Source organism: Larus michahellis, chromosome 16 (genome assembly GCF_964199755.1).
Source record: "Larus michahellis chromosome 16, bLarMic1.1, whole genome shotgun sequence".
Classification (NCBI taxonomy): domain Eukaryota; kingdom Metazoa; phylum Chordata; class Aves; order Charadriiformes; family Laridae; genus Larus; species Larus michahellis.
The window spans coordinates 5739325-5752527 of record NC_133911.1 but is presented as its reverse complement, the minus strand read 5'-3'; the positions used below and the strand labels follow the sequence as shown (position 1 = coordinate 5752527).

General features: G+C 45.7%; 1 protein-coding gene across 9 annotated transcripts in view; it reads left to right on the top strand.

The window, feature by feature from the left end:
* Positions 1-10634, top strand: part of CASZ1 (castor zinc finger 1) — a 292054-nt gene extending 281420 nt beyond the window's left edge. For 8 of the 9 annotated variants that reach the window (XM_074560818.1, XM_074560822.1, XM_074560817.1 and 5 more), the window contains 4 exons: positions 60-208; positions 2102-2336; positions 3756-4049; positions 7414-10634. In XM_074560818.1, coding sequence (XP_074416919.1) covers positions 60-208; positions 2102-2336; positions 3756-4049; positions 7414-8663 — 1928 coding nt within the window. In that variant the 3' untranslated portion in view covers positions 8664-10634. The remainder of the gene's footprint in view (positions 1-59; positions 209-2101; positions 2337-3755; positions 4050-7413) is intronic. The other variant, XM_074560823.1, reaches the window with a different exon arrangement.
* The last annotated feature ends 2569 nt before the right edge of the window (positions 10635-13203 follow it).

Genomic DNA, 13203 nt, shown 5'->3' with positions numbered 1-13203 from the left:
CAGTCCCTTCCCCTCTTGGTACCTTTCATGTACTACATGCAATGATTTTGTGTCTTTAGGTTGCAAATACAACCAGGTGAACAGCCACTTCCATTGCATTCGAGAGGGCTGCCAGTTCTCCTTCCTGCTCAAGCACCAAATGACATCCCACGCCAGAAAGCACATGAGAAGGATGCTGGGGAAGAACTTTGATCGTGTTCCTACTCAGGTGACTCACTGGTTATTTAAGTTGTAGATCCACATGTAGTGTTGGTGCCTTTGGTTGCTTGCTGCAGAACTACTTTAGTGCCAAGACACTCACACCCAAACTGTTAAGGATGTATGTCTGCATTGGGGGATGCAGCTGGGATATATGAGTTCACCCACGCTAGCTTTACCTACTTGGACTTCGACAATATGAGGAAAGATGACGAAGCATAGACATCAGAGCATTACTTAGTGCAAACGGCTTTTCCGTGTGAATTATGGAGAAAAAAATTGAGAAAGATAACACTAAAATACTCATCTTTACAACTGGCACTCCCTGCTTTCTCAATATACACCAATTGGCTTGTTAAAATTAAAGTGCTTAGGATGTGGAAGAATTGAACATGCTGGTTAAAGCAACATTTCCTGTTGCGCTTAAAGAATTATTTGCTCCTTCCACCTAGGATGGGAGAACTACCGGTCTCGAAATTTCCCTTCCCTTATTGATTTGGAGTTAGTTTGGGGCACCCTTTGTCCTCTCTCAGGAAGTAGCAGAGCGATGCAGTTGCTTCTTTTCTAACGCATAACTGAGAGCAACTGACATCTGAGGTTTGCCTGTCTCGTGAATAAATTGAAGAGTTTCAACAGCAGCACTGAGCTGCTGCTCAGAATGGCAGCAGTCCTGCAACCTCCTGCTTGTTCTTCGTATTCCCTGGTTGCTTTAACTTCCGTTGACTTGGGAGATGAAACAAGCTAGCTTTATTTAAGTGATCTGACCCTAAGGACATCTCGTATATGAAAAACAAAAGGGGCCATTCTGTAGAAGCAAGATGGGAACGCTGTTTCACTCCACAACATGGGAATGGGAGGTCCCTATTAGTTATTAAGTACGGTCAATAAGTTAATTGTTCAACTGCTGTTGGATTGAATGGTTTCACAGATGTCAAGGAACCGGTGTTACTGCTGTGGTAGTTTTTGTTCTGAACATGAAAAACTTAGGTACAAGAATCAAACTTAGGAAATTTAACAGATTTGTGTGCAGTACTCAGCAGTACATGCTGAGTCTAGCCCTAAGAATTTTAGTACATGCTGAGCAGAAAATGCTAGTTTTGACCTCCATCTCCTTTCTCTGGCAATCCTATGTCACTTCAGCACTGGAGAAGTGGTAATCGTGGCCGGAACATACAGTGCTGTCTTACCCTATTGCTGTGCTCAGCCCATCGAGCAGTCCAACAAACAACAAAACAAGGATGAAACCACAAATCAGGGCACATGGCGGAGCTAACCAGATTGCTGTACTGCCACTGCCTTTCTGCATTTAAATGTACTAACTCCAGTTTCCCCGTTCCTTAGTCCTCAGTAGGCACTTAGTGATGTTTGGATATACGTTGCTTCTGGATACCTACCCACGTAACTCTCCAGAAGGCCAGGCCAGGCCAGGCCACAGCAGCTGTGTGTGAACACAGCCTACAGGCACGTCACTGGTTTCAGTCTCTGCTCCCCTGTTGCAATGTCTCAGCATGCAGCGTCCAAGACAGTCATGTCAGTAGTTGTATTTCCAGTCTCTAAATGCAGCAGGACCTACACGGTAAGGTAGTAATGCCAAGATTAACACCTCCTGTTTTTGAATGCATCAGAATCCACACACCAGGATCCTGGTGCCAAGATTAACACTCCCAGCCTCTGAACGCATCACAACTCACATACCAGGATACATGTGCCAAGTTTAGTGCTCTGAGCTCCCAGTGAAGGAAGATTCACGCTCCTAGCCACAGTGCCATGGCTTCCACTCACGAGCATGTTCCAGCTATCCCTCCTGAACTGTGGCAGTGAGAAATAAATGTGCAGACAGATGGTTTTGGTCTTGGCATCTTGCTTTTGGTGTGAAAGTCCCCGTCCTGTTTTCTTGCTGCAGGTTATTGGCCACACTCCAAGAAGCGAAAATCTCCCCCAGGTTGGCAGCATGGCACCCAGCCCAGCCTCATCAGGAACCCCAGCTTCCTTTCAGGGACCCCCAAGCATGATGGACACTGAAACAGATGAGTACATGGATTACACTGGCTGTAGCCCTGGGGGTATCTCCTCTGAATCTTCCAATATGGACCGCAGCTGCTCCAGCACTCCAGTGGGCAATGAAAGTACATCAGCAGGTAAGAGAGAAGGGAGGGTGTGTGAAATGGATCATCAGTTGCCTGCTCTCTTGGGAGATAAACTCATGAAAAGGGGCCAAAGGACAACTGCACCTTAAAGCATAAACTGTACCAGCTTCACAATAGTGCCTCATACTAACCTAGTTCCCTTCACCATTTGTGAGAAGAGATCCATCAAAATGTGCATCTCAAGCATCCATGAACTAACAGTGTATCTTTTTTCCTCCCCTGAAGAGAGGTTTTTATCCTGTGTCTTGGAGTTGGATCTATTTTAATAACCGATTTAAAAAAAAAAAAAAAAAGTAGGTTGTGGGCCTGTTCTGTACTCGGCATTTCCCCTGATATCCTTTTGTATTTCCTCGTGCAGCATCTGAAGTCAGGCACTTTCCTATACTGTCGAGGTACAGAAAAACCAATAACAAATATTATATACACAGGGGAAAAAAACCTACCACATCTTGAGAAATCAACATATAAAAGCAGCTCACCAAGCTCCAATCCTCATGCAAAGACTCTTATTTCACTTTGTGCAGCGTTGCACAGAGGAAACCACCATCATCCCCTCTTTTTGGAAGTAAGTTTCTGCCATTGTTTCCTGTTTGCCAGGATAATGTGCAGCCATCTCCCCCTGCCCTGTATTACAGGGTTATCTTTTCAGTAGTCAGATATCTTTTATGAATTCTGTTATCATCTAGTGGTGATCCAGGGATCTCTCAGCTGTCCTTCCCAGGTTGAAGTGTTACACTCTAGATAGGCTGCCTCACTGAGTTTGCTTTAATTTTGTACACTTGTTCCTACTTTTCTTTGCTACACCAGTTAGATGAAGGTTATCATATCACACATCTAACCATATGTTGTATGAACACTGCTGGGTTATGACAGTGGTTGCCCCATGGCATTAAAGCTCCTCCAGAGAGTTCTGGTGGGACAGTGGTTCCTGGCACTCTCTTCTTTGTCAGGACACCGTCTGGCCCAGTCACACTTCCTAGGACACGGCCCCCCACTGCTGTCCAGGTAGTGAGCAACTCCACCCACCCACAGCGTAAGACCACCCTTACAGCTATGAGCTGGTACAAGCTGGCACTATACAGATGAACAAGGACCAAACGAGCAGGAATTTCTGCATGAAAGCCTGTGGCTCTTCCCCCACGCCACTAAAGCCACCATACATTCTGCAGAGACAACCCTTCTCTTCCTGATGCTGTCAGTTCCTCACCTTCTGTTTCTTCTCTGTTACAGTTCTGTTTCATACATTTGTGAATGTATTTTCCATTTTCATCATATTGCTTCTGCTCTTGGGTTCTCATTTCAGTTCTTTTGTTTTTTGTTTTGTTTTGTTTTTATTTTGGTTTGGGTTTGTTGTTTTGTTTTTTTTTTCCTTTTTTTTTTTCTGCTTTTTTTTCTCTCCACATTCTCCAGGCTGCCTGGTTCCTCCTACTGCTACCGCTGCTGCTGATGATGCCACCCACAATGCACCACAACCTCAGCCACCATCTCTGCCTCCATCTTTCTCACAAGCCCTGCTTAGGTCTCCCCTTCCCACCCTCCCCTATCTTTTCTCTCCATCTTGTCTGTCATACTCTCTGCTCAGTGCCACTCTTGGATCCAGCAGAGGCATTGTCATGCCTGCCGCCAGCACCACTGGGTTTTCGCCCATCATTGCCACTCCAACTCCAGTAAAAAGTGACGTTCCCTTAGTTCAGGACGCAGCAGGTAACACTTCTTTGCTTTCTCTCTTAGTGTCCTGTGCCCATCTCCTTCCCTACTCACCCTGCCCACCTTTTTTTCTCTGCACCTTTGGGTCAGTACAAAAGCATACGTCACTCTGTGTCTTAACTGTATCCAAGGGCCCGTCCATGCCTACTCCTTTTGTCTGCTGACACAGTAACCACAGCTAAGAAGGGTAACCAAAACCACAGCAAATCACTGAGGGACATCTAGATACCTGAGAGCAATTTCCACCAATTCCAAACTATGGAATTCCAAATCTAACAAAATCCATAGTTTAAATGTACTTTCAGCCTCTTGATAACAGCAGGGTGGCCACAAAGCAAACTTTTGCTCATGTAGCATTAATGGGACTTGGAATTCTTGTTCCAATCTTCCAGGCCACCCAACCCAGTGCCTACCATAGTCTGCTGCCCACATCCCAGCAGGTAAATGTCTGACAAGGTACCCAGTTCCCATATTTTTATAGATCTTGTAAGCTTCACTGCTTCCTATCCATATATGAAGCCATAAAAAAAACCTGAGGGCTGCTTTCCCGAGCACCAGAGTGAAGTACAGTCTGACACCACGGTGACATCATCAGACAGCTCAGGCTGTTTCTCACACTCACTGTTATTTACATCTGCTCTTACAGCTGCATAAAATACATCTAGATTTTTAGTTTTAAGCTGCCATGTTTCCCATGTGTGACTAAGATCAGAGATGTCTCAGGCTGGAGATTCTCATTCCAGCTGGGAATGCTTTTTAGGGTGTGTCTCAGTTTTGGCTTCTTTTCCCAACTGCCAGCTCTTTTCTACTTAATTAAAGGCGTATTTGTGCTTAAAGTTCACACTTAAGAGGATTCTGGCAGCCTACAAATGTCCCAGTCATTCTTCCTGCCAGTTTTAGTAATGTGCAAATCCAAGGTAAATGGTTGGGAGTATGGCTGGAGGACCAACTCCACTTGGAAGTTCACAGGTTTTTCTCGTGGGACTTGGCAGGAGAAGGATCCTTGCCCTGTCCAGAGGAGTGTATTTCAGTGAACAAAATTCACAAGAAACTGTATTTTTGCTGCTTTCTTTTTTTTTAAACTTACTTGCATGCAACCTGAAACATCTTAACCTTGTGCTGTGCTTTCCTCTAATGATATATTTTTACATTTCTTTTCTTTTTACCTTTGTATAGTTTCATGAATGTTTACATTATTAGTAGTTGAAAAGACAAGTTTATGGCATGCACTTACCATCGAGATTTGCTTGGGATTAAATCGGTTGAGGCTTGTAACCTTCAATTGGGTGCTGGGGACTGAACGTTGTCTAGAGGCTTAAGGAGGAGAGCGTACCAGGTTATCGTCTCTTCTTCATACCCGTGCTCTCAAACTTTGCCTGTATGAGAAAAGAAAATTGGTTTAACTAAAGTTCTAAGCACATCTGTTTGAACTGTTGAGAAAGCTGGGCAGATACACTGAGTTTAAAACAGGTAAAGTTTAAATTCTAGTTATTTTCCAAATTTCCCATCCAGAGTCTTTCCCCTAAAATGGCTTATCCTGTATTCCTGTCCGCAGGCAGACGAGATGAGTATTCTAACTAATGATAAAGGACTTGATGGTTTGGCTGTAATTTTTTTAAAAGAAGGAGTAAGGAGTTGATCTGAATAGCAGTGATTTGTCCAGGCAACTATGCACTTAGACTACTCGCCTGGAAGTGGAGAAAGAGATTTTACAATAACAGATGTTTGAGGGGGAGCAGAGAGTAATTGGTCACAGAGTCTATTGCTTAGAGCTCGCTAATTTAAAATCTATAGGGACAGAAAGTTACTCCTCCATTGGTAGCTGGTTAAATTAGCCTTAACATGTAGTTTCCACCAGCTACATGTCACTAAGATGGTCTCACCATGCGTGCCCCAAGCTGGTGTCCTTATTTGCAGCAAAAGTGCCACGTAACGAATGGGTGTGGAAAAATCTTTTGTTCTTTGCTTCTCCTGCAACCCTGTGAATGATGCAGGAGATGAGGTTGCTGCTACCATTTCCATGGACTTGCATCTTTCGGTGCAGTGCCAGTTTGACTTCTGGAGGCTTCCTTCAACAATCACCACGTTCTCTTAAAAGGTTGTCATTTGAAGGGACATGTATGGCAAAAATAGCACTCATCGCTTTTAATACCTGCCAGAAAAAAAATAATTCTGCAACAGTCAAAGAGATGACTGTTTCTTCAGTCTTCTAGACAAGGATGCAAGCTGCTCTGGATTCTCAGGCCCCAGGGACTGCATGTCACAAATCATGCCTCTTTTTAAAAGGATGGCAGTTTCAGCATCAAGAGAAGCAAAAAAAAAAAAAAAAAAAAGTATGTTTTAGTTGCAAGCTATAATTTCCAATTACACTCACAATTCTGCACCTGGTGAGGAATTCTTGCCTACAACCTCATCTGTGCTGCATGTTGATACTGGAGATGGTCGTTTGATTCTGGAAATAGCAAGCAGAGAAGAAAAAGAAGTTAATAGATATAATGAGGTCGAGTCCTTGATGTCAGCTTGATCCTAGGGGACGTGAGCACTAGCCAGTTACGCTGGCCCTGTGAATGGAAGTGGAAGATAGATGAGGGCTCTTTATTTACTAGGGGCATCATGTGATTTTTGAGACCCAAGGGAAAGCTGTAGAACTGGTGTTTTCTCTCAGAGTCCACTGGCTAGTGATGATGAGAATTAGCCCCATTGAACATCTGTCCATCTGTCTTTCTAAGTGCACTCATCGTAATATGTAGGCTCATTAGAGTGAGGGATGTTGCAGTCTCCTGGCCAAAGTCCATCCTATTTCTATAAATTCCCCCCCTTGCAGTTTTAATCACGCATGGGATCTTCCTTCACTTCCTGCCCGCCCTTGGCAATTGTAGTGTATTAAAAGAGCCTGGATTGGGGAAAACAGCATACATGTACCAGTTTTTAGCATGTTTAAACTCTTTTACCACTTTAACCCCAGAGAACTACAGTAAAACACCTCAGTCCTTGGATTGGAACAAGCCAGTTCCTCTGTATTAAAGTCTGATTTGAGAAAAATGGGACCAGAGGTTAACTAAGCAGCAGGAGAAACTGCAAGAGTAGGCAAACAGAGCAGTAGCAGTTAGCATTTGGACAATATCATGTATACCAGAGCAGCAATTAAAGGCAAGGCTGGATACGCTGAAAACTGCGAAAGCGATGAGCAGCAGGGATCAGCCAGCCCACAGTCCAGGCTTACTTAGAGCGTGAGGGATGAGCTGCTGGGTGGGAACAGTTGCAGCATTGTGTCTTGGCAAATACAGAGCTTGCCAGGATGGTGAGGGGATGAAGCGAGACCTGACTGTCAGCAACACCACTCTTCGCTTTGTCTCCTCAGGGAATACCATCACTATGCCAACTGCCTCGGGGGCCAAAAAGCGTTTCTGGATTATTGAAGACATGTCCCCGTTTGGCAAGCGCCGCAAGACTGCATCCTCACGCAAGATGCTGGATGAAGGGATGATGCTGGAGGGATTTCGGCGCTATGACCTCTACGAAGACTGCAAGGACTCCAGCTGCCAATTCTCTCTCAAGGTTACCCACTACCACTGCACGCGGGAGAATTGTGGCTACAAGTTCTGTGGCCGTACCCACATGTATAAGCACGCCCAGCATCATGATCGTGTTGACAACCTGGTATTGGATGATTTCAAACGCTTCAAGTCTTCGCTGAGTTGCAACTTCCCAGACTGTCAGTTCTCTGGCAATAGCACACACTTCCACTGTCTGCGTTGTGGCTTCCGCTGCACTGACAGCACTAAGGTGACAGCCCACCGTAAGCACCACGGCAAGCAGGACGTCATCAGTGCTGCTGGCTTCTGCCAGTTCAGCTCAAGCGTGGACTGCGAGGTGCCTGACTGCAAGTACAAACTCAAGTGCTCCCACTTCCATTGCACCTACCCTGGCTGCAAACACACAGTGGTGGGCATGTCACAGATGGACTCGCACAAGCGCAAACACGAGAAGCAGGAGCGAGGGGAGCTTCCTGCCATCTCTCCTGGCCCGGAGGGCCTTGCCCACTCCACTCTCGAGTATGACATCCAGAACTCTTCCATCAACCTGGACAGTTCCCTCAATCTCAGCACTGACAACAACAGCTCCCTCTTCTTCCTGCAGAATGCGGCTGGCGTGGGCCTCAATGATTCCCTGGACCTCAGCAAGAAGCAGTCAGAAGTCACTGAAGGTCCATCACCGAGCAGAGCCGGGACCGCACCTCAGGAGAGGGGGGCGGCAGCATCTGGCTCTGGTGATGTGGAGGATGAGGATGACTCTTCCCAAGAGGATGAAGAGGACGACGAGGAGGAGATGAACGAAGAAGAGGATGATGATGAAGAGGAAGAGGATGATGATGATGAGGAGGAGGAGGATGAAGAAGAAGACCTGAACACAGATTCTGAAGAATCGCTGCCTGACCCTGAGGGCCTGGCCGCTAAAGAAGATGGAGAACCAGAGGAGGCTGCTTCTTCCACAGACCATGGCGATGCTTCCAGGCCACAGGGCGAGCCGGCCCTTACTCCAGCCCCAACTCCTGCTCCAGCTCCAGCTGCTGCCCCAGCCTCTACCATTGCTCCAGCAGCTTCTCCTTAATCTTTGAGACAACAGCGGCAGTGGTTTGGTTTTGCTCTTACACAGAATTACTAAGAGGACCCCATATGAGGCAAGAACAAAGATTGGGACAGCAAGTGAAAAGCAAACTCCGTGCCACACACACACAAGAGAGAGAGAGGAAGGAAGGAAACCCATGCTCCTCCCACAGGCCCCATAAGAGAGACAGGTTCGCAGCAGGACTGGTGCTGCATCGCTTCATTCTGCAGATCACAGAACACGGGGACAGGATGCAGCAAAAAATACCCTTTTATACGGACATGAACCTTGAGGGTACCAGCTGCTTTTCCTTGCTCCTTGCATGGTGCGTGGGGCCTGTGCCCATCTAGGGACCCTTTGTTATGGGTGGGGCTCTATCCCCCCATTTTTCTTTCTGGGTTTTATTTTTCCATGTTTTCAGTTGTACGATATTAATAATAATCTCCACTTCTTGGAGGGGGGTGGGTGGGAACAACAGGTAATGAATTTTAGAAATATATATTTGTGTGTGTGTCTCTCTCTCTATATATATATAATGTACACACACACACACATATATAAAGTTCAAGGAATTGGTGTCACAAAGACAACTAGCTCAGCTTTTGCCAGTGGGAAGGAGGGGGTGAGGGGTGCGCGCTCTCTCTCTCCACCCCTCCCCCCTTCTTTCTCCAGCATTAAATGAATGGCATCAGACAGCAAGGGTGGGAGTGGGTATTTATTGTCACATAAATGAGGACGCATTAATGAATGAGCAGGGGTGGGAATGGGACACTCCTCTGTTCTTCCAGATCCTTTTTACTATTAATGATAATAATTTTGAATGATATTTATATTGTAAAACTTTCTCAGTCTACACTTTCTCGGTAGGACACCTCTCCTCATCCCTGCTGTTCTGCCTGTAGGGATTTAGCTGAAGTAACTTGGGAAGAACACAGCAGGCAGTTAAAGGGTGTGTCACACTGGAGGACTGGGGTTAATCTCCCATCCAGTTCCATCTCATCCCAACTCCCAGGTGCTTCCTCTCTGTTGAGGGTGAGGCGTTTTTGTGGTGCTTCAGTATCCCCATCTCAGGAGGTTGTGAGCTGACACTCTGTCCCACGGTGCAGCACAAGGAGCACCGTGCTCACAGAAGAGCGTCCTAGCCATTAAAGCAGCCTTGAAAATACTACTTGCTCTCTGACCCAAGCAGTCGTACGATGACAGGTATGTCCCCGGTCCCCAAGCCCTCGTCCCCAGCCTTTCACTGCAGATGGGCAGGTCTGTCTTTCTGCATGGACCGATACGGCTCTGTGGTGACTTCTGGGAGAGGGTGAAGGCACCACTGAAGAGGGAGGAGAAGGCAGGGAAACATTCAGGATCGCACTGCAGGATGTCCTGCTTGGACTGGGGGGTCTCTTTTGCTCAGCACTGGGGCGGGAGGGGGGACTACGCTGTTCTGCAGCACCTGTGTAGCTGTTGGCCTGGTCGTGGTTTTTGCAGCTACGAAACATGAGGCTGCTGCAGGCTACGCAGCACAGAGAACTCAAAGATGGGGGAGATGCTCGCTGAGGCCAGGATGTAGTCCAGCTAAGAATTAGTGCATTTCTGGGTCCACGCTGAGAAATTTTGCCAAGTAGGGCTAATAGCTTGGGCACCGCATACGCAAATGCAACTATACTGTGTTGAGACCTGCCACCTCCAGAAGCTTGGGCTTTCCCCTGGTTACAAGCTCTTCCCTGCTCTCTTTTCCTTGCCCAGTCTGGGAACACACACTACAGGATACTGGCCCGGACTCTGACAGGTGAGACAGGAGCTGTTTGACCCCAAATCCTCGCCTGAGTCTGAAAGAGAGGGCTTGTCTACACACACCTGGGCTCCAGAAGGACTAGCCGTATGAATTAATTCTGATAATAGTTATTTCAGTGCCAGTTTGTAAGTATACCAGCCTAGCAAAAGGTTCCTTGTGTCTGAAGTTTGTCGTTTTGTTTTTTTTTTTTTTTTAAAAAAAAACTAATTATTTTTTCTAACATCATGCAGGCACCCCCTCCCCGCCCCCAACTCCGTGAGCACTTCAGCTCCAAGGGATCCCCATCATTTGTTTTCACCCTTAACAGATAAAGGCCTCAAGTTTAGGTTGCTTTTTTTTTTTTTTTTAATTATTTCCCTAAGGAACTGGTGCAGATCAGGTCTGATTTATAAACAAGCAGCTCCGCTGTGTAAATGTAGGGACAGAATGTTCAGATAATGTTTCAAAAGGAAAGGCAAAAAAAAAAAAAAAGTTGTACAGTATTTTTCCTGTAAAGGTTATTACTATATATAGAACAAAAGAGAAACCACCAATGCCAGGGGGATGAGGGGGGGTCACCTGCCTTCTGGATAGCCCTTAGATATGGTTAATTGTGTGCAATTTTTTTTCTCTCTTTTTTTTTTTTTCTTCAATGTAGTGTTTGTTTGTAGAGGGTGGCAGGGGAGGGGGGCCTTAATGCTACGGTTTGAGGCTGACTTCACACTCCTAGCACTGACCGGAGCTGCACGATTCCGAATTCTAACTTGAATTTTGTAGAAATGAAACAAATGAAAACAAAACAAATGAAATATTGTTATTACTAGTTTGTAGTATATTTAATTCTTTGGAGTTCTTTTCCTCTATCAGCTATTTGTGTGGCTTTTATTTTTATAGGGTTTTATTTTTTTTGTTTGTTTTTGTTTTGTTTGGTATATCCCCTGCCCTCAACCATGTGTTTTCTAGCACAGCTCAATTCTTGGAGATAATGAAGCTCATGTTCCTGGGGCAGAGTGAGGGAACGAGGCCCTGGAATTTCTAGAAATGGGATGGGGCAAAAAAGATTTTACTTTAATGGCATTTGCTGCAGGTTCTATACTTGTACATTTTTCCCATATTCAGCTACTTAGATAGGATGGTGATGGGCTCCAAGAGGAATCCTTGGATGTAACACAAGCCACATCTTGCAAAAAGAGATGTGTTTATTTTGTACCACTGAAATCAACATGATGTGTATCGGTGACTTTTGTGGGAGCAGGATGGAACGTACTGCCTTCAGTACAACATCCTCGAGGTTTACCTGGAACCTGCCTATGAGCATTGTTGACCCTGAAGGCGAGGGGGGGTCTGGTTTCAGTGGCAGGGGGCTCACCCGGGCCACTTCTTTCCATTTGGGATAGACAGGCTGGTTCCCTGCTGTGAGGAGCTGGGAACCTGCACCGGGACGTAGTGGCTTTACCTCTCCCCTTTCATATCTCACCAGACTCCACTGGCTGAATCGCTGCACAACAGTGGGAGAAAGCAGAAGCGTGTGGAGAAAAGGGGGTAAAAGATCTGCCAGTGGCCCTGCTAACGCTGGCCCACTTTGGCTGGCACTGGACACAAGAGATCATCCCGGGAGGCAGCTTTAGGCAGGTGCAGCCAGTGCAACTGCACCAGGACAGGCGCAGGAACGGGGCCCTGTTTCACATGTCCTTCTCGTGTGGCTAAGCGTGCCGGAAGGGCCTGTGTTTATCTATGCACACCATTTTCTCCCCCCAGGCACCCTCCTTCTCCCTAACATCTCAGCCTTTCTCCCAGACTTCGGTCACCTCTTTTCTGGGAGCTGGCACAGGGAATGAGATTTGTTTCCTAAGAGGCTACTGCTGAATGTGACGCCCGTGCAGGGCCTGACCCCACAGATGGTCAGTCATCCTCAGAGGACAAGGGCCACTCTGCCCTTCCAGACAGGGCCACCCTGGCCCTAGCCCCAGAGCGTGTCTCCCTCAACCTTCTCCAAGTCTTGTTTCTGTAAATCTATGTCTCTATTTGCAACAACAACAACAACAAGTCAAGAAAGTTAAACCTGTCTTTTTATTCTGCCATGTTAAGGCTTGCATTCAGCAAAACTCTTAAGCAGATGCGTTCTGAACGGGCACAGATTTAAGCCTGTGCTTAAGGGCTTTTCTGAACAAAGGCCTCAACAACACAGAGATCCCTATTACAGCGAGGTGTTTTTTTTTCACTTCACGGTATCATATCAGTAGGAGTGTTAATACAATACTATTGAAATATGTGCTTAAAAGAATGCGGAGAGAGAGATTCAGCTAACTGTATGAGGAGGGGGAAAGAGGAGAGAGGAAATGGAACTATTCTGTCCAAAACAAGATAAAAACCAAACAAAATAAACCTTGAGATGGACCCTCCTGATTCTGCTACCATTCACTGCTGAAGAGCAAAAAAATGAACTAAAATAAAAACTATTGACTAGATTGTTCATTCTAGCCACAAACTCAACTGGATTAAAGTCTGCGTGGAAGGAATTTTGTAAAGAAAAAAAAAAAATTAAAAAAAAATTTTCCAATGTAGCAAAAAAAAAAAACTTTAAAAAACAAAAATGAAAAAAAAAGACAAAGAGGGAGGATTCTAGCCTTTTGTAATATCCATATTGCACACTAGGACTATAAGCCATTGCTAGCTCATTTTGAATTTTAAATGTGTAATTTTTTTTGTTTTGTTGTTGTTTTTTTTTTCTTTCCGTGGGGGAGGGGGGGAAATAAATGCTTGAACCACCAATGCTCT